Consider the following 22746-nt stretch of genomic DNA (forward strand, 5'->3'; position numbering starts at 1 on the left):
TGTTCAGTCGTTATTTTATTGTCATGACTACCAGGTTTTGGTATTAAGAATGCTCTCTCTATGGCATCGGATTAATAATATTTCCTGAAATCTATCAATTCAATTTTGATGTTCTTGGATTCATTCTTAGCTTTTAGATTTCAAAAGCTGAAAATGAGATTATTTCTAGCTTTGGGTGTAAGTGACGTAAAATCAGTCAATACGTCACCTGCAACCAATCAGCTGTTGGGTTCCGTCGAAGACATTGCAATGGTGCATATCATGAATTGACAGCTTCAAAAAAATTAGACACTCTAAAAAAACGAGTCGTGTTCTTATAGACTGCAGTTTAATAACTCGAATGATTCACTGATAGCTTAACCTTCTCGGTTGACCCTTTAAAACGTATCCAACCCACATTCTTAATTCTTTATGACTTTTGAAAAATAAGTGTTATAATTTGAATTGATTGGTGACTTGCAAGATTCGAAGTAAAAGATGTAAAAGCTGTAGTCTTGAAGTCTATTATTCGATCTTAATCTTGTAGCTAAACTTTTTGCTACTATACGTTTTTCCTTTGTTAACAACAAAAGATAAAAATTTCGAGCATGAAAATTGTCAAATAGCTGATAATCTCTGAACATCAGCCTTCCCAGCTGGCATACAACGTTGTTTCAACGTCCATCTAATGCTCATAACATCCATATAACTTTAGATGAACGTTGAGACAACGTCGTGTGCCAGCTGGGTTAGCACAACAGATAAATCACTCTTTGATGACTTCATAGATGAACTTAGAAAGAAAACCTTATTGAACAAGGAGTCGATTATGTTCAAAATATACGTGTAAATCCAAACAAAATTTCAAATGACTCAGTCCAAAAGATACATATTACTTTGTGTACCAGAGGTTTTAATGGAAACTACTTTAGACGTGCAAACTTTCGCGAGCAGAAACTTTTGCGAGGGAGAAAAATCGTGAAATTCACGACATTTACTTTCGCGAATCAAGTCGTAAAATTGAAAGTTTTCAGATGAAAAAAATGGCTTAAAGGGACAAATACTTCTTGGATTGGCTTGAAACATTTGTCCTTTGACTTAATAGTCTTTTAGTCTTTTGGCAGGCTAAAAAGTGCCATGAAAGTTACATCTTCCTAGAATTTTTAAAGACATTTACTTTCGCGAAAAGGTCCAAAATTCGCGAAAATCGTGAAAGCTTGTACGCCTAAAGGATCATATGATGGCGAGAAATAATTGTAGCGAACTGGGCGAATTTTGTTAAAATTAGTTTTCGCCGAATTACTGTCTCGCCGCAAAAGTAGTTCCGATCAAAATTAATTTTTTGTGTCTCGCCTAAATTTGTTCCGACTAAATTACACGTTTTTTTTATAAGAACAAACCCTATAAGAACATAAGGCTTCAAAGGCCAAAATATTAAGAACAAGTTAAGAACATTTTGAGGCTTTACGGACTCTAGATAACACCTATATACATATTTCTTAGGAAGATGGACAAAAATTTTCACAAAATGGCGTAGTTAAGAACATGTTAAGAACATTGTTAGGCTTAAAACTCAAAAAGTTAAGAACATCCGAAGGCTTCAAAAATTGTAGATGTCCTTATTAAAAAAGTATGCATAGTTCCCTTACTGAAAATTATCAAGTCTGGATTTTAAAGTCTTTCTAAACTAAAAGTGTGTTACACGCTTTTTTTTAATAAGAATACACTTTATAAGAATGTCCATGATAAAAATGGCCAAAAAACTAAGAATATCTTAAGAATATCACCATTATAGAATTTGGCTACTGAAGCTAAGAATGCCATTTTAAGAGCATTTTCAATTATAAATTATAAATTATCCTCAAGTACGGCTCACTCCTTTTACAAAAGTGCCATTTTATGCTTGAGACGTATGTACTAAATGTTAAATCTAGTATGAATTAGGATCCTAACCTAAGAATGTACTGTAAGAATATTTTAGGATGATTTTCCCAAAAAAGTTAAGAATATCCAATGATGAAATGGATTTACACCATTCTTATAAAAAAAGCGTGTAACGTGTTGACAGAAAAATCATTCCTCTCTGTTCTTAAGGATCACGACCATAACTGTTTGCAAAAACATTTACTATGTTTTTTTATAAGAACAAGGAAATTGCAGGGTCTATGTTTGTAAGTGTGATAACAGTTTCTAGAGCCAGGGGGTGAGTCGTGGTATGAGATATTACAAGACATCAATTTAAAGCTCTCTAAGGCGAACCCTAGGCCTAGGTCTTTGTAAACCACCATCAGTTATCTTGAGAAATTCGAATCTGCTAATTATCAAACGAATGCTAACAGCTTTGGAGCCTGGTTTTGCTCTTACAAACACATTGTCATGTGAAAAGTTATCATTTGCGCTTACAAAGGTTCAAATATGGAAGTTTTTCAAAAATAGTGACAATTTTGTCACTCTTTGCTTACTGTGTATTTTAGACTTTAAGGATCATGTAAGTAATTTGACAACAACAAATTTATTTGCCTAAATAATTATTAAACTTTGAAAGTGTGAGGATTGGATGTCTATATTCGTCTTATGTGAAAAGTTTTACGTGATTTTTTTTAACTGTAGTGTCTCATTTTGTTGAGATATTGAATTTGCTTTTGAAAGATTTTTTTTCCGAGATCTTCTTTGTTAAAATGCGGGTAAGAATTCTTTGTTTGTTCACAAATTGTTCGAGTTAGGGAAACTTTGACTTAATTAATAAGGTTTGGTGCAAAATTTCATTCCCTCGAAATTCACTACGTAGTAAGACACATAAGATATCCCCTTCTGACAAACCCGCTAGGTCCCCTACCCACTTGGGTACAAATTGACCACACTATCGGCCCCAGTGGAAAATTATGCTCTAATTTTTGTCCCCGTTGAAAATGTTCCTCACTCCAAAATATTGTGCAATTTTCCCATCATCACTGAAGTTTCCGGCTCGAAAACAATGGAATTTAAATCCCAAGCTATAAAAAACATGGGAATATCAATCCTCATCGAGTCCGTTATTTTTAACCCACCGCCAACTGGCCGAAAAATTCTAACCGGGTCTGTGAGCAGCTACAACCCTTTCTAAAAGACTTTCAAACATTTAATTAATTACAGTGCAATTAGATTTGAGTAAATAATTATAGTAAAGACGACAATTTTCAATTTACACAGGAACTAACTTTCAATTTTAACCATGCAGGTGATTAAGATTCAAACAACTTCCTCTGGATATGAAAAACTGCAAATAAAGATGATTTCACTGTCTAAACATTTCATTTTCCTCCGCTAGAACAAAAACCTTAACTTTGCTCTGAGCCTGGAGTTCCTTATTTTTACAGAGAATTTCAGTTCTCAAAGTTCCTTATCGAGTTCCTTACTACATAGGAAATTTTGAACTTTTTGCCCCTTGAAAGATCAAAATTTGGTCAAATTAGTCCCAATAAGGTACATTATTTCGAATCCACTTATTCTCAGCCTGAGCAGTTCCTTAACAATTCCTTATTTTTTGAACCATTTTCAGCCTCGAGTTCCTTATAAACGTGTTCCTTATAAAAAAAAACCGTGTAGAGGGGATACTCGAGGAAATCAATGAGGTGAATTTTGCGAGTCTGTAGTTTTTTCCGTGTTTAAGTCTAAACAGAGCTTTACGCCGAAAATACATTCGAATTTTCAAATGTAAACAGCGCTTTGAAAATCGAATGTTTTTGAGTGTTCACACGAGCGCGCAAATGTTTTCGAATGTTTTGAAACAATTTATTTTAGTAAGTACGTTCAATCTGGACAGTCTGGAAAATGTTATTTGTCACTCGATCTTTCAAAATCATTGAAATCTTTTTTTCTGAGAGGGGAAGGACTCTGATATTTTCTTTTTCTAAATGTTGCATACCGGTATTCTTTTCATTTAACAGAGTCAAAATGTATTTTCTTTTCTTTCAAGAATTATGATTTATAATCAGGAAACACTTCTTAGTAATTTTAACTGTATTTTGGATGCACAAGTTCATTGGAAGGGCATTATTTTTGCCCAGAGTTATAGCTTCAGTTTTCATTTTTATTCACTTCTTCGTTGTTTTACAATTCTTTATTTTATTCTCCAAAAGCTTTAGATTTTTTGGTGTTGTCAATGATGATGATGTTAGTGCAATTTAAGAACGAAGATGGGAAGAAGAAAAACCGAGCTTTTCTTCGTTCTTCAGTTGTTTGAGATGTTTTTGAATTTGAAATGCGTGCTGGCTCAAACTGCAATAAAAACAAGGTTAGTTTTACTTTTATTAATTGTGGATTCTTGATATTATTCAAGTCGCAGATGACAAGAGCAAGAGAATTCTCTCACTGTCAACTGAAGAAGGAGTTGTGGTACCACCTCAAAATTGGTCGAAATTCATGGAGAATCCAGCCTGACTCAGCTCATTATTATTTGCTGGCAAATGCTAAACCCCTTCACTCTCCTCACTTTAGATATTTAATTTCCCTACATAAGAGCTAAGGCTCTTTCATTTTCTAATATCCCTGTTCTGGCAGAATGTAGATTAAAATGCTATGTTATGCTATTATGGTCTTTAAAGAGAATGGAAGTAAAAGATGGGTATTTTATGCTAACCATCCCTGTCTCACTGAAAGTTTTATCTCTAAGGTTATGGATTGATGACACAAATCTTGATTTATATTAGATTTATTTATATTCTTTCTTTTTCTTCAGGATGTAGAAAAAATGGATTTCAGATGGTTTTGGAGTCATTTTTTTCTGGATTTTTTATGTCTGAGCAACAGAAAGTAAAATATATTGTGCATTATGTATCAAAAAGTCACTTGTCTCGTTGTTCTAAATCTGATGTCTAGTCCTTCTAGTTTAGATACATCCCCGTCCTATGAATGAGCTATAAAATATTTCACAAGAAGAATAAAATTCATTTCTTTCCTTTCAATTTTTGCAAGTTTCTTGATTTTTGAAGTTCATTTTGAGACATTTCGCCTCTTTTTCTTCCCCGCCTCCTTCTTAAAAAAAATTCACTTTTTTCTACGCCAATCAGATCTCACGTCTTTTTCCCGATCAGCCAATCACAATGGCTTGTAGAGGGCATTGCGTAATTTTTTGTCTGGTCTGTAATTTTGATGTTTTCTCGAATCCAATGAATTTTCTTTAGCAGAGTAATGGGGCCCACTAAACCTGCAAATGCAGCGATTGTATTGGCTATCAAAAAGCCATTTTAGATTCTCTTGAAAGCTAGATAAATTGCGGACCGAACCGTGGGTCGGGGCTATTTTTTCATGGTCCCTATCTCGAATAACAAGAGATCAAAGTGTGGACTTCGAAAATATCTTTGACAAAATAACTTCCTGAAGAAAATATTTAAGCCATAAAATTAGCCCCGACCCTAGATCAGGTGCCCCTATGTGCAGGCCACCCTAAACAGTTGTTTTTGACCCTTAACTCTCGGCCGAGTCGTTGCTTTTTTTGATAAACAGCAATTTTGGGACCTTACTTCAGTGGTCGTTTACTCGCGGTTTTTGACAGTTTTAACAAAAGAGTTTGCCCTAAACTTCAGTTAAAAGGTTATATTTTCACAATAAATCAATTACACAATATTCTGAACTTGTTTATACGTTTAAATTTGAGCTCAATACTCTTCCTTATGAAAATCGCAAAATTTGATAAATTTTACAGACCAGAAAATTCACCTCATTGACACACTCGAGTAAGAATCCTTTAATCCTTAGCCGATATTCTGTCACCTGGATACATCGAACCTGCTGGTGACTTAGATTCAAATTACTTCTTCTGTATAAGAACAAGTGTAAAGACAATAACATTATTCATCATTCAATCCTCCCTCTGTTTGAAGGTTCAATAGACCTTATCGGAGTTTTTGATTTTTCTAAAAAAGCGATGCATTGTGGGATTGTTTCGAGTGTATTACAATAGAAATCTCTTAGGAATTCCTCGAGGGAATTCTATTGTAATACACTCGAAACAATCCCACAATGCATCGCTTTTTTAGAAAAATAAAAAACTCCGATAAGGTCTATTGCCCTATAGAAGTGAATAAGAACCCCTTTTTAAGATTCCGATGGCTGATTGGCAACCCTGAAGAGGTTAGCCAATTTTGGTATTCCCAGTTGGGTTCAACTACGCTTGTATGTAACGACAAGACCCGGCAGCCGCATGTAGCGGACAAGATGCAGGATCCATGTCACCTGGAGTTATTTTTAAGATATATTAGCTTCGTTTCTATGGGTAAAATCAGTTTTAAATTGATTCATATTAAGGCATCCTAGTTGGTCAAAATTTTCTCCCGGGCAATACAAATCATTGTTACATCTCTTAAGCCACCATATTTTTGTCCCCAATTACTTGCGTTGCTCTTTCATACATGTATAAATGGAAAAAAATCAGTCTAAAATTGAACCATTTTAAGTTGTCGAAATTTTCTCCAGTCCATAAAAATGATGGTTGCATCTCTTGGCGTGTTGTGCTGGTGTAGTGAAATGTGTGATTGTGAAAACAGGCTTAATTGCATAAATTTTGGATCCACTTGGAAAGCCTCTTTTACAACCCAAGCACGTGGAATTGTAGTCCTCTTTTTTGATTCATTGAGAGACAGGAAGTGCTCTTATGTTTAACTTTGTGTACATACACGTTTTTTTTTTTATAAGAACGTCAAAAACTTTCGAAGCCTTCGGATGTTCTTAGTTTTTTGGATTTGAAGCCTAAAAATGTTCTTAAAATGTTCTTATTTTCAGCATTTTTTGAGCATTTTGATGTAATTTCTTAAGAAATTGCATGTTTTTAAGTCTCCAAAGCCTTAAAATGTTCTTAACTTGTTCTTAACATTTCGGCCCTCGAAGCCTTATGTTCTTATACAGTTTGTTCTTATAAAAAAAAAACGTGTATGTGTGTAGCGGTGTGTTCAGGTAAAAAAAATAACGGAAAAACAAGTCAGTAAACTTGTGAATGAGATAATCTACTTTCTGATAGCCGTCGAGGAAATTGACTAGGGATATTGACGGAAACTACAGTGTCAATATTGGTTGGGAATGATTGTTAATTGATATTGATGGAACTTAAGTAGCTGAATTGAAATAAATTCGCAGTTCATTGAAAACTGCGCGTGAATGGATTTTCTTAAAAGGGATTAAAATTGCTATTAGAGGGATTAGGGTCATTGATGTTATCAGTAGACTGCGGCATCAAAATAGCTATAGAAGTATTTAGGGTCATTGATGGTCGAAAGCATAAAAAACAATCAACATTTCGCATGGTTACCAACTATGTCCTTTCATTGTTTGCTAAATACATTCATAATCTGAAACTCTTTAGTCCCCTGCTCCTAGGGGATATTTCTCACTCTACAAAATACTCGAGCCATATATTTCTAATCGCCATGATTAATCCTACAGTTATAAACAAAACATTTAGACAGTCCCGTATACTCTTGGTCCATAGGCACTGCTATAAGGGGCCACTAATGACCACCTAATATTCAAAACGATCGTAGTGTAGTGGTAAAGTATCCGTCTACAGTGCGCAAGGTTTTGGGTTCAACTAAATGGTACTTGATGCCCATCTGCTTGATGCTCATCAATTAAGAGAAGGTTCAAGGGTAAGTGGAGCAATTTAGGGAGAGAGAGTGGCGCCCTTCCCTATCTTCGGGTAAATAGCTATCGAAAGAGGAGCCTTCGGGTCGCCTCCGACTGCAGTCGCAGAATTACTTACTTATGTTTTCAAAACAAGAGCAGTGCAAACATCCCAAAGAGTAGGAGTTTTACGTTCGAATCATAGGAAAATATGACATAGCCTACTAAAAACCCGATACAATTTATATGTTTGTTTGTAAACACACCACAACAAAGAAAACACCGCTAGGCTCGTTTTTCAGTTTTAAGCGTAACCAATGACCGCACTTCAGTCTCAAACGGGATTTTTGCTTCTTATGTTGTTTCGGCGCAATTGGGTCCTCTTTCAACTTTTTAGGCCCTTTTCCGTACCTAGTTATCTATCAAAATAGATATATGTCATTCCTTTAGCAAGCGCTTCCTGGGACCAGATATTGAAAACTAAACAAGTTTTACTATTCACGCAATCGTAGTAACTTAAAAACAAAATATCTTTTAAGCTCCTTAGCTCCTCAATTTTGCAGTTTTTCTTAGTCACCTGAGATACAACTATGGTCAAAATATTTGGCACGAATTGAATTTCCCTGCAAAATATTAAAAACTGCAAGTAGTTTTTATATGTTTTTGATTAGGGTTTGAAAGTACAGTTTTAACATGAGACTTAATACTTAAGAGCTTCCCAGCTGGCACACAACGTTTTTTCAACGTTTTTCTAATGTTCACAACGTCCAAATAACGTTAGATAAACGTTGAAACAACGTTGTGTGTCAAGTGGGTAGGATTTGAGGATCCAAAAGTGAATGGTTCCACTAGATTAAGAATATAGCCTGGAAGCCATTATACCCCTCCAAAATCGAAATATCCGATTGCGGATAAAGTTTGAAATCTGAAAAAAATAAGAAGAGGTTATTTTGTCAGCTCGAAGCTCGTTATTATGCGATGATAATGTAAAATGATACAAAACTTATATAAAATCATAGCCAAGGAAAATTGATACTACTTTCTTATAAAGTATGTTTGAAAGTTCAGTTTCATGTATTTTGATAAGGGTGTGAAATGAAAGTGATCATGCTATCTCATTAACCTTTATATGATGTCTTTATAATATGTCGTGAAGTTATTTGTCAGTACGCAGTGGTCATTGAAAAATGATTTAGATTTCACAGTTGACGCTCTCTAATTCAATTTTCGACGCTAAAATTGGATTTTCTTCGAATAATGGAGCGTTTCGAATAGTAGAGCGTCGTTTTTGAGCATTTTCAAATAAAAGAATGTCGAATTAGAGAGCGTCTACTGTAGTTGATTGAGTAAGTCTAGGTCGGACAAAGTTATAGTCGACGCTCTCTAATTCGATTTTCAATTGGATTTTCATCGAATAAGGTCACGAACGTATCGAATAGTAGAGATTTGTTTATGGGCGTTTCTTGTTGACGGTGATTACCAATAGTAACGAATAATGACAAGCGAATCAAATAGTCGAACGTCGTTTATAAGAGTTTCTTGTTGACGGCAATTTTCAATACTGTCAAGTAATGAAGCATATCGAACAGTATAAAAAACGTATAGAGTGTAAACATTTTTTTATACTTTTATCACAACATGGTCATAACATCATTTTTGAATGACCATTTTTAGGGAAAATGTTGTGGTGTTGTTTGCTGATTTTATCAGAGAGTTCCCTATGGGCACGCGACGTCTTATGGGCATTCAATAGACAGCTTTAAGACCTTTGGACATCCTAGAAACGTATATTGGACGTCCAAAAGACGTTTGTGCCCATCATTGGGTTATTATCTTTGAGTTGCAGCTCCCTCTTTGGATAATTCCGCTACAATTTTTTGCTTCCCTGTTTTTTCGGGACGAGATGGAGTTTTTACAAGCTCTTATTTGATTTGGTTGGTCGTTAACCAGTAATAAAACAATTTTGTTACTTTTTCTAAAGAACGCGTCATTTGTATTACTTCAAATGACCAATTATTAAAGTATCTTATAAAAACTCCATTTCATCTGGTTTTTTCAATGGTCCTTAAACAACAAAAATATACGCCAATCACTCTCTAGTATTTTCATGAGAGCAAACTATAAAAAATTAGGACTCGTTTATTTAGAATATATCAAGATATCATTGCAGTTGAATCTCGTGAATCTCCGTACACGTTTTTTTAACAAGAATAAACTTTATAAGAACATAAGGCTTAGATGGCCAAAATATTATAAGAACAAGTTAAGAACATTTTACCGAACTCAAAAACAGCCAATTTCTTAGGAAAATTGACAAAAATACACAAGAGATGGGGACATTAAGAACACCTGAAGGCTTCAAAAAGTTGGTGCATCCTTCCCGAATGTTTTGTAAAATTTCAAATATACCGATTATTCAAGTCCCACACATTTGAAACTTTCAGTTATTCGTGCATATTGTGACCATCATTAGACGAGTCTCAATTTCAGGTTCGATGAAACCTAATAAACGGTTTTCACAGTTCTTAAACACTTTAAAGGGGTGATCTATCTCTTTCACCCTTTCTGAGTTGAGGATATCGTTCTTCCCCTTTCAAGAACTATTCTTTATTAGGACAATTCTAAATTTGAGAAATTTCTATAGCAGAATATATCTTCTGCGAATTATAGACTTCTTCAGGACTTTTTTAAATCAAAATTTGTGGTCACTTCGTCTCCGCTAAAATTTTCTTGGGAAATATTTTTTTTCGGGAAATTTGACCGGGAAGTCTCGGGAAGATTCTACAAAATTGTTGATTAAATTGTATGGTAGCTGGTATGTTACGAGATTATACGATCAAGTTAAATTTTGATCCTAAATTTGATTCTTATAAGAAAAGAAATGTTATTTGTTTTGTTTGTGGGATATGTATGACATCATGAGATGTGGGTACTTCATAAAGGAAATACAACAAAAATGGCCTTGTTGTCTTGTCTATAAAACCATTCATTGTGTTTGTTTACATTTAACACTAAGTAAAGGAGAAACATATAAAATGCTTTCTTGAAGGATCAAAAAAGTTACACTTTGTGAAAACTCGCCAAGGGAGGACAGAGTACCATACTTCAATTCATTCTACTAAATTTACGTACTTTACAGAATTATTAAATATTTGAATTGGTTTAAAGTCACTTCAAAACGACTTGGTCTGGTAGAAACTACATAAATAATTTAATGACTGGATTTTTAACCTGATATATTTTGATTGGATATCTTTTGGTCAATTTCACATCATTAAAATGGTTTATCACACTGACTCGATCTTTCTTTCGGTAAGTTCCAAAATATAATTCATTTTCAAATAGAGTTGACTCTATAATTCGATCTTTAAGGGTCTGTAAAATAGGATCCAAATATTTTCTTCTGATTAAACATTCGAAAGAAAGATTCGAATTGTAGAGAGTATTTTACGTGGCTTCTCGATGGACGGGAATTGAGAATTGTTCGAATTAGAGAAAGGTTCGAACAATACAAGTTCGAATTAGTGAGAGTGTTTAATTTTATTCAATTTTGAGAAATAAATTTAGATTCTTTCATGAGACAATAAAATAATGATATTAGGTGCGCTGCAACTATCGGGAAAAAAATGTTGGTTTAAATTTGAATGTCGTTTAGTCAAAAACACCCTTGTCTCACAGCCCCGGTGGAATTCTATTGTTTCAAAGTGAGAAAATTTAGTGGGATGGTTTTGGATTGCAATCTTTTTCAATTGGAATTCAAATGGGTATGAAAACAAAGTCAATTTTCATAGTGGGGCTGAAATTTTAGGATAATTTCCCACCGGGGAAAGACTTTTAGCTAAATTTTCTCCACAAGGTTGTTTAAGGGGATTCCTTTGCTGGAGGCTGTTTGTGGATACGGCACATTCTTTGCATGAGAATTATATGAAGTATCTTCTATTTACAAAATTATCGTCGATACACTAAACACTTCCAAATTTGGTTTACAAATTTTCATCACCACGCAGACATTATTATCATAACAAAATCCCTCATAAAATCCTTACGATTCATCACCCATCGATGTCTTTACAAAAATAAAAATTCACAGTCGAATCTCATCTTATTGACACCGAGTTAAAGATTTGTCAAAATTCTCAGTCAACAACAAATGTTAAGAAAAAAAATTCATGGTTATATGTTAAAATCAGAACTGAGAGGAAGGAAATTTATAATTTCTTTTTACTTACTACTCGACGTATAACGTATTTCCTTAAAAGACTTCCTGGATAGTTTTCCTTGAAACCGGAGAAACTCTTAAGTGACGTTTCTAACCCTCAAGTACTTCATTTTTTGCACTTTTATAGCATTTTTAATATCGTATTCATAACAATAACATTACGATACTAAAATACTCATTCCATATGAGAGATTTTATGTTTGAAACACACGTTGACTCCTTTTAATGCTAGAATCTGTTAACAATAACCCTGTGTTTGGAATCTTTTTCAAATCTGACTCAAATCATTAGTTCGATAAAGTATTCGATATTTTCTTTCTACCACAAAACGCCAAATAAACGTACATCTAACGTCTTTATAATGCCTTTACAACGTTGTGTGCTATCAAAGCAGGCCTGCCCTGAGATTTCAGCCTCCCTACTTTTAGTGGGGGCGTACCCCCCGTAGACACCGAAATACCGACGCATATTTATTGAATTACCGTCAACACCGACAGCAAAAGTTGGTAAATCGATATTTTGTCACCGCATGGGATGTATGACACCGAAATACAGTCACTTTTTTCTTCAAACACCGAAACACCGACAGAAAAAAGGGTTAATACCGTCACACCGTCAAACCCGTACGTCCCCCCTTTTACAGTTGTTCTGCTGGGCCTGCAGAGTGAATAAATATACTAGGACCTGAAAAAAAACTTTAAATGCAAGTTGATTTGAATATTGCCAGAAAAGTAATTTCAAAGGTTTTAAAGATCATGGTTTACTTATAAGAAGGCATTTGAAAAACTTCAACTTAAACGAGCTGAGATATACAAAAAACAACTTAAGACGGTGTTGCACTGTTGGCGAAAGAACATTTTTTTACACACCCTGTTCCCGTAAAGTTAGGAAGTGACACAAGCTTTTTTTTTGAAAAATACTTTTTCAGAAAAAAGGTTTTGAAGATTAGAATAGCCCAAAAGAAGGCATTTGAAAATCTTCAACTTAAACGAGCTGAGATACACAAAAAACAACTTAACCTTAACTGTTCAACATTCAACAGCTCAAAATGACGTGCTAATGTGACGAAAAACACTTCGAAAAAAATTCTTTATTGACCTTTTACTGTGAGAGGGATTGGTTTTAAACGCTCCTGATGGAGATAGAAACAAAATTTTCCTCCAAATTGTGTAAGTTAAACATGATTTTTTATACTGGTTAACTTCAGTAGCTAATTTATAATCTATAATAATTTTTCGATATTTAAAATTGAGATTCATCCCAAGCACTTTTAGACTTTATTAAGGTCAAACTTGTACGAAATGGTACGCCATTTTTGAAAGTTTTCACAAGTATTTCTCTTTTTGATTTGAAACAGTCACTTTTTATTGAGCCTCGGCTGATTCCTATTATTTTGATCTAATATACAGCGGCATTTTTTATGTAACCTTTCTGCTAACGCTATTGGGATTCTTGGGACTCTATACCATAGGTTTATAAAGCCCGAAGAGCTAGATGGCGTGCTTTGGCTGAAAAGTTTGCTCAGGTTAGGTAGGAAATCCTACCTAGGTCACGCGACATTAAAATAGAATTTCAGCGCTTGACCAATAAGAAACTTCGCAGGTTTTCGAAAACAATAGCAGCAATATTTTTTGCGATATTCACTTTTTTTTGCTTGGAAGAGCTTAAAGCACTACATCTAGCCCTTTGGGCTTTACAGAAATCTTTGCTCTAAACCACCATACCGTTGTATGGTGCGTGCTTTACTCGGTATATCTTTAAAATCACGTGTAAGATTGCTTCAACAAAGTTTCCAATGACGTTTTCATACATTGTTTATTTTGATTTGAGCAAGTGTTTTTTTACAAACTTTCTTTATGGTAAGAACTTAAGGTAAACATTGACCACTTAAATGCCAAGACATACCAATCATCAAACCCTTTGAAGATGCCGCTTAACTTCCGCTTGTTCAATGTCTTTGTCACATTACTTTTACCAAATGTTGTTTCGACGTTCATCTAACGTTTTTTGGACGTTATGGACTGTGGGTGAACGTTGTAAGAACGTACTTGAAACCAACTTTTACTCATTTTAAGGAAGTGCATCATATTCTAGTTAGCATTTTCTTGCATAAACAGGAAGTTAAATTTGATCATGTTATGCCAACAAAATATTTTCCTATAAATATTTCTAGGCTAGCAAAGTGATTTTCAATGCCTTGATACTGCGAACAGACAAACTAGAAATACACATTCGCTTTAAGTCTATGTATTGGCCATTATTTCAAAATTCTAATTCTTGTCTACGCAAAAAGTGCTCGATGAAAGCTTAGATCTACGTCGAAATCTACGTGTTTACGTGGGGATCGTGGGAATCTATGTGGAGGATCTACGTGGGGATCTACGTGTTTACGTGGGAAACACTATTGAAAAATAGACATGTATAGTTGTATTTTTCCACAGACCTTATATATATGCTAAGCGTCGTTTAATAATTAGAGTTTAATAGTAGCCTTGATTTCTTCATATTTTTAATTTCCTTTTTCTATCTATTTCTTCCAGACACCAACTTCACCATCCACTATGAATGATCCATTCAATGGACTCTCAGCGGAACTTTTACAGGCTCTTCAAGAAAGTGCTCTTCAAGGGAACAGCAGTCTATCCAGTATGCCTTCGAAATCACCAAGTAGTCATTACTCAACCAGTTCTTTGGACTTTTTGGAAGCTACCAAAGATACAATGATGAATCGACTCAATGCTATGGAACAAACCATGGGAATGCGCACTTCATCCTCAAGTTCTGGATCTGATTACTCAGGATCTTTAAGTCCAGTTGATTATGCTTTCTTTGGTCGTGAAGCCATGGAAGCACTCCAGAGACAACGACGCGAGCGACAACGAAAACCTCCAGAGGGATATTTGTGTCATTTATGTTTCTGCAAAGGTCATTATATTAAAGATTGCCCTGAGGTAAGAGATCCTTTGAAGGAATCTTTAATTTTATGACAGCCACCTTTCTAGAGAGAAAATCTTAAATCCCTAAAATCCTAATCTTATTTACATACTAATCAAAACTCCATGTTGCAGACCCGCAGGGATCCCAGCCCACTGGAAAATTTGGCCAAAATTTCGTCCCCGGTGGATAAATGAAGATCAGGGTGTTACTTAATTTTATTCAATGTCTTCCAGCTCTACCGAGTCGCAATTGAGTCCTCGGATTCTAAATGGACCCGTAGCTCAATGTTAGAGCAAATGTCTGCGAATGACATGGTTGTGAGTTCTAGTCTCGCCGGACCCGTTGGTTTTCCAACGGTTCTGGTGGCTGGTCAAAAGACAACATGAGAGCGAATTTATTCACTTCATTCTTATTCTTTCAATGTTTTCATTTCAGGCACGACCAAAGGGTGAGGGATTGACACCTTACCAAGGTAAGAAACGATGCTTCGGAGAATACAAATGTCCTTCTTGCAAACGAAAGTGGATGTCTGGCAATTCCTGGTCAAACATGGGTCAAATGTGCATCAAATGTTCCATTCTGGTGTATCCACATAAACAACGTCCTCTTGATAAGCCCGATGGTTTGGATGTATCTGATCAAACCAAAGAGCATCCACAATCCCTTTGCGAGAAATGTAAAACTCTTGGATATTATTGCCGAAGAGCTGCAAGTTAGATTGTCGTTGATTCCGTCGTAAGTAATCCGTCATTGACGTTCTTTTAACGTTATTAGACGTTAGTGATGTTATATTAACGTTTATAATGACGTTATAATGACGTTAGGTTGACGTTATTGATGTTAGGTTGACGATCTTGACTGACAGAATGTGGCCAAAAGGACCTGCTGTGTTGGATGTGTATTTTGGGATCGGGGTAAATTATTTAATGCTTTAAACTAGATTGTATATTAGACTTCAAAGGTGTTTGAACCTTCGTAATATGGAATTTCAAGCAATATAAGATATATGGTTGACTTGTCAGGGTTTTTGGTGCAACAAAATAAATGCAATATAGAGAGTGGTTTATATTGTCTAGATTTTAGATCATTTTAGATTTATGAAGTTTGATCATTTATCTTTTATTATTTAAGTATTATTATTTCTGCCATGCTTCCAGTATTGTTCAATGGCGTTTATAAATATTCCCAAATTCTAATTATATTTTTGTTTTGTTCTTTGGAATTTTGGGAATCAGGGTATTTATTTGATAATGTATATTAGTCTTTATACTATTCCGAGAACTTGATCGACAATTTCACTTCAATTTCAATGGATTCTTTAAAAAAACTAAGATCAACGCAAATTCTTGCAAATTAAAATGAAACTCAACATGTTTGCAGTGCCTTTTTTAGAAGATATTTAGGCCTTTAGGCTTTATTTTTGACAAAATTTAATTTATATACAAAATTTAATGATATTACTATTTTTTCTGAGGAGCATATATTCTCAATATTTTGGACCCAGTCTTTTTGTTTATCAACCCCAACCCCTTTTTGTGTAAAGTAAGTAAACCTATTAATTTTCTTTTACGAAAAATGTAGAAAATATTGTCAACTAATTTTTTTATTATATAAAATATAATTCTTTTCACCGCTTGCTCGTAAACAATAACTTAATATTATACGGCATTTTTTCAGGTTATTTTTCAAACTTGTTTTTCATAGTGTATTCACAGCTTTACAACATTTTGATGTAATACAGCGGAGCGAGAAAAAATCCTTAAAGCTTGGTATACACTGAGAATTGAGTTTGAGATATTTTGTTCGTGTTACAGTTTTCTGTTTATTTTGATACTTTGACTTGGCTTAACTTATTTTGAAATATTGAATTATATATCCTTAGTGCCGTTAGTTGGTCTAATGTCGACATTGCTATTGTAATTCCAACAGCATTCTTTAAAGTTAGGAATAATATGAAGGTCGGAATCGCTGATGGGAACTATTTTTCTTTACTTAGCGAATAAAGAAGAAAAAATATTTTGTCTATCAGTGATCCCGACCCTCCTAATATTCCTATCTCTTAAAAGGTTGTCGAAATTAGAAGAGGGATGTCGACATTAGAACAACTTACGGTAATACATAGGGTTTTGAATGTGAAATGAAATTATTTTGAATGTCTTGACAGGTTTAGAAATTAATACTGCTTAAGCTTAAGAAATTTATTTATGTAATCTTTCTTGCTCCCTAAAGAAGTTTTCATCTTAAAATTCAACAACAACTTAAAGACATTTGTGAATGACTTCACAATTTTAAGCATTTTTAAAGTATTCGTTCAACGTCTGAATTTTTGAAATTGTCACGATAACTAGACTCAAATTAATTATTGTATTGTCAAGGCATTCAAAATACTCTTAAGGTCAATTTTATCCTTTTATAAAAGTTGTAAGGGAATCTATATATTTTATACAATTTTTTGAACATATTTAGATTTTAAAAATTGATTTGAGATGTTTTACAAAATTTTATTGGAATTTTTTTCTTTACGTTTTGATTTTTTGATTGTAGATTTTTGAAAAAAGTATTTTTTTTCTTCGGATAAAGATTTATTATGCAGAACGAATTTTTTATCGGATAATTATAAAATTTTGAAGAAAGTATGTTTTGAGAAGGGAAAGATTTATTGCTTATGGGTGTACACGAAAGTAGCTTTATTGAAAACAAAGAAATATTTTAAAGGGGAGCTAAGTTAAATTATTTTGAACACAAAATTTCCAGGAACCAATCCGAATTGAAATTGAAAAATTTGAAAATATTTCTAATTTGAAAACTTAGTAGTTTATTCCCCAAATTCAAATCTAAAAAATAGTTTGAGAGTCAACAAAACAATAATATAAACACCTTAAAAAGCAAATTTATGAGCAACTTTGAGGACAACAGCAATATATTTGGATTATTATATCACATTTAAACAAAATTTATTATGCATTTCATTTGATTTTTGTTGTTTTACGAAATTCGATAGAAAGATTTAAAGTATTTTATTTTTGTGCTTGAATTTTTTTGTTTTTTTTGTTCGGTCAGATTTTGGTAAGTTATTATTATTATTATTATTATTAAGTTAAAATAAATTTGAAAGAAAAAAAGTTATATTCTGTATTTTAAACATAAAGTATTTTTGATGTTATTAACTCTTTTGCCGCCATTATTGTATTGTTATTATTACTATTATTTTCCAAGAAAAATATTAAAAAGAACGAAATTGATTCTTTGTCTGATTAATTCCAATTTTTGATCCAGGGTACACCTAGACTAGAGTTTACTCTTATCGGCTTAACTTTATTTTTTCGATATTTTTTATGACGCTGCGAGTCAAGTGAAGTAGACTAGGAGCAAATGACGAGGTCACCATTTTGAAAGAAATTGTCAAAATTCCAAATAACAAAGAAACCTTTTGAAGCTGAAAAATATAGTTAAGAATGGAAAACAAACATGATTAACAGATTTGCAATCCCTTATTTTCAAATAAAAACATTGTTTCATCCTGTTTTAACCTTCCAAAAACAACTAAAATCTGCGCCTAAGCAAAAGCATGTTACCATATAGTACCGGGCCACTTAATCGCGCCATCCAGTCTATAAAAAAGCTTTAAGTGGACAACGGGCTAGGGCATACCCTGCCCCACATACCAGGTGGGATCCCTTCCTACTGGTAAATTTTTGCTAAAAGTTTGTTCCCATTTGGAAAAATACCCTACAATTTCAGCCTCTTTGTTGGAAAAGTGACTTTAAATTTCATTCCCATTTTTGAAATTAAATCGAAAAACCACTCGAAAACTAGTCTTTGAGCTTGTAACAAAAGAATTCCCCATCGAGATTACGATAAAAATCTTCATGCCCACTGATGGAAAGAGGTTTCCCTGGGATGTGATACAGGGGGTGTTTTAGTCCTTGATTGTCGTGAATGACCCAATCTGATTTCAGACTTTTGCAGTGTAAATACAGGCCCGGCGGAAGACCGGGGAGACTTCAGGCTTCCCACTTTTGAGCAAACGAGATTTTTTCTCAAATTCCTAGTAGCAAATGTTATCTCATTTTGAGCCTTCAGCCTCCCCCCTTTAACGGTTGTTCCACCGGGCATGAAATAGACCTTCTTCAAAGGTTCTATGATATTAGAAAAGTCCATGGCAAATCCGTTCTATTCTTTTTTCAGAACCCTCTCTACCCGACGTCAAATCGAGAAACAACTTTAAATTATGAAAAGTAGTAAAATACCCAAAATTATCGAAACATTTAGAACTTTATTGTACTTTCATCTATAATTAAAAATCGTACGGGACTCTATTTGACGTTAGATGCATGTTGAAACTACGTTATGGACCTTTAATCTTGTTTAACCAGCTTTTGGATCCCTTCAAAAAGACTCTGCTTGACAAGCATAAATACTAATACCTTATTCAACATGAAATTATATTTTTACAGATGTAGGGCTTGCAATAGTCATCGGCTATAAGGTATTTACTTCTACCAAGTATAATACACTTCAATTTTTGTATATTTATATTTTTACAGCTGTAGGGATAGCAGTAGTCATTGGCTATAAAGTATTTACTTCTGCCAAGTATAATACACTTGAAGCTTTGTACGGGTATTACTTATTTTACCCAGTTGAATATATTACAGTTTATAGCTCACTTTAATCGAAGAGTTCCTTCACTTTGCAAATCTCAATTTTCAGTAGACTTCAGCCATTCAAGATGGGAAAGTTGGTTGCATTCATAACACTTTTATTTTTTATAACAATATCTTTTTCTGCTCCAATAGAAGACCAAATAGTTGGTAAGATTTTTTTCCAATTCGTTTGAGTTGGTTTAATGTTAAGGTTGTATCCCGAAGGGGGGGGGGGGGCAAAACTACTGGCAAAGGAAATCTAGCGAGGCAGTAAGTGAAAGAAAAATGTTGGTCAAAAATGACCATCTCCGCTTTAAGGCCGTTATATGGATTGTGACGTTACATGGACGTTGACGTCTTGATAGAGGAGTGTACAGGTTTGGCGGAGTGACGGTATTAGCTCTTTTTTCCGTCGGTGTTTCGCAAAGAAAAAAAAGAGTTTTGTTTTTGCTATCGTGCTAATGGTGATCAAAAAAGATGTATCAGTATTTCGAAGTTCGCGACCCACGTACTGTCTTCTCTTGATAGAGGTACTTCTTTTTATGAAAGAAAATATAAGAAAGATTTTACCACCCTCCCGCCCTACAGATATTGGTTGCCGACAACCTTATTTCTAGTTTATGTTAGTTTATCACTAGCTTGGGGACTAATTTTCCCCAAAACTGATTATGGGTTAGCCAAATATTTCAATGCCAAACCTTAAACGCATTTGTCTCGATCTACTCTGCTTCTCCATACCCAGTTGTACGATTCGGAAATTATTCATAGAATTATGTTTCACAGGTCTATCGACCGCTACGAAATAATTTCAGATTTATAAAATTTATGTCTAATCTTCATCTGTCGTCCAGTCTTCAGAAGATATGGACAGAGAAGACGTTGTTTTGGTCTTTCTTTTTCGAACTAGGTGAAGGTTATTGTTCTAGGGCTTCCTCTTACATGCCAAATGAAATCACGATTTTCTAAATTCATTTTCATTAAACAGGATTTTTTATTTTTGCTTTTAATTTAGGACCACAAGAAGACGAGAACCACGTGATAATGAAAAGATTCGCTTGTGCAAATGTAATCAATTTTATTTGCACCGATTATTGGGCGATTGGATGTAACTATAATCCATTCATTCTATCCAAATGCAGTATTATTTGCAAAATATGTCGAGAACAACGACCGAACGATTTTTGAAAAATGAAAACTGTAACGATTTGTTTAAAATTTATTATACTAAACCTAGCCCGGGGTCCACTTAAAGCTTTTTGATAGAATGGATGGCGCAATTAAGTGGCCCGGTAGTATATGGTAATATGCTTTTGCTTAGGCGGACTGTAAAACAGTCCGCCAGATTTTAGTTGTTTTTGGAAGGTAAAAATAGTATGAAGCAATTTTTTTATTTGAGAATAAGGGATTGCAAATCTGTAATTGATGACTGTTTCTCATTTTTGATTATATCTTTCAACTCCAAGTAGTTTTTTTGGTATTTGGATTTTAAAACATTCTTTTTCAAAATGGCGACCTCGCCAAACGCTCCTAGTCTACTTCACTGGACTCAGCGTCATCAAAAATTATCAAAAAGCAAAGTTCAGCCAGAAGTAGACTCTAGTCTATACTAAACCCAGCTGGCACGCGACGTTGTTTCAACGTTCATCTAACGTTATATGGACGTTGTGAACGTTAGATAAACGTTGAAACAACGTTGTGTGACAGCTGGGAAAAGATTATACTGGAGAAGAAAGAGGTTTTTTTAGCACATGTTTCTCCTATAAAGTTGTGCATTTTCCTATTTTTGTAAGTTTATTTATACACCCCTGTCTCACAGCCCCGGTGTAACTTTTTTTCCTCAGGGGGTATAAAACTTCCCAGTGGGAATAGAAATCCTGATGGTACACGTTTTTTTATAAGAACAAACTATATATAAGAACATAAGGCTTTGATGGCCGAAATACTAAGAACAAGCTAAGAACATTTTAAGGCTTTGCCGACTCAGATAAATGAAGAAAAATACTCAAAAAAAGGTGAAAACAAGAACATGGTAATAACATTTTTAGGCTTAAAACTCAAAAAGTTAAGAACATCCAAAAGGCTTAATTTTGGATGTTCTTATAAAAAACGTATATAGATGTTAAAAGATCCAGTAGGGATGGTTTGGGACTGTATTTTTTAAACATTGAATTTCGAGCTGGGATGAAATTAAAGTCAAAATTTGGAGAGGATCTTAACGACGACGTCAAGAATTTTTACAAAAACTTAAGTTCTTGTTGAATTTCTTCCAACTCGAAGATGACCAAAAGGCAAAGCTAGTTTTATAAGGAAGGACATACACTTTCTTTGTTTCATTCCCAGATGCAACAAGATTGCGCCCTGTTAACGAATGCCTTAACGGAAGAGTTCAACCCAGTCCAACTTCAATACAGGAAACGAGAGGAGCTATATAGTGCCCAACAAAAGGAAGAGCTGATTGCAGTTTATCTCGCGAACGTCGAGAAACCAAAACCTCGCAGTCCCAGACCAGACAAAAATCGACCTAATGATTGCCAGTCAAGAACAAGGATACAGGCAATACATTCAAATGAAACAGCCAGCGACTTTCTGCGAGGTCTTGCCAAGACCTTGCAAGATCTGATAAGATCATGCAAGATCCTGCAAGATCTTGTGATATGTCAGATCTTACAAGTTCTTACCATAAGATCTTGCCAAGAAAATCCAAGATTTTGCACAAGTACTCTTAATAAGATTTCATTGAGTCAGAATGTTTCAAGTCGTTTAAGAAATTTTTCTCTGAGATATAAATACACAAAAGAACTATAGCGTGGTAGATTCTATCCCCCATCCTCGCCTGGGGCTAATATGGTTAAATTTAAATAGAACCTCACGTTCCTTACTTGACAAATTTTGTTGTTATTTTTGCGTATTTTTAACAATCTTATTCCATTTTTAATCATGATTTAGACTGTCATATTTATATCAGTAGGTATTTTGACATACAACAATAATATTCATTACGGTTATGATTTGTCTATCTAGATCCGAGTCGACTTAACAGTCTCTCTTACCCCCTTACACTAGTTCGTCTAGTATATTTCCTCCCGCTCCCTTGATCTGTGGCATTTGGGGTCACTCTTTGGCCGTTTCTCTTTGGAGGTTGGTCACTTGATTGTGACGTCTAGATTCTCTAGGGCCTCTGATGTTCACGCCACCCGTCTTGCCTTTTGTACAGAGCCTCTAGTATACGCCCTCTGTTTTAAGGCTATGCCGCCTATGGTATAAGCCCTCTGAATTAAGGGTATACTACGCCATCCACTTAGTTCCTCTAGGAGTGACCCCAATGTATCCGCCACACTTGTACATAAAACTTATAAAATACTACAGAATATA

General features: G+C 34.4%; 1 protein-coding gene across 6 annotated transcripts in view; it reads left to right on the forward strand.

Moving 5' to 3' along the window:
• LOC136824905 (zinc finger CCHC domain-containing protein 24-like) overlaps positions 1–17966 on the forward strand; it is a 31551-nt gene extending 13585 nt beyond the window's left edge. For 2 of the 6 annotated variants that reach the window (XM_067080882.1, XM_067080883.1), the window contains 2 exons: positions 14332–14742; positions 15164–17966. In XM_067080882.1, coding sequence (XP_066936983.1) covers positions 14332–14742; positions 15164–15445 — 693 coding nt within the window. In that variant the 3' untranslated portion in view covers positions 15446–17966. Of the gene's footprint in view, positions 1–2395; positions 2468–2611; positions 2664–10617; positions 10885–12936; positions 12961–14331; positions 14743–15163 lie in introns of those variants that run through there. The other 4 variants (XM_067080886.1, XM_067080885.1, XM_067080884.1 and 1 more) reach the window with 4 other exon arrangements.
• The last annotated feature ends 4780 nt before the right edge of the window (positions 17967–22746 follow it).

The sequence above is a fragment of the Clytia hemisphaerica genome, unplaced genomic scaffold, assembly GCF_902728285.1.
Source record: "Clytia hemisphaerica strain Z4C2 unplaced genomic scaffold, Clytia hemisphaerica genome assembly, whole genome shotgun sequence".
Classification (NCBI taxonomy): Eukaryota; Metazoa; Cnidaria; class Hydrozoa; order Leptothecata; family Clytiidae; genus Clytia; species Clytia hemisphaerica.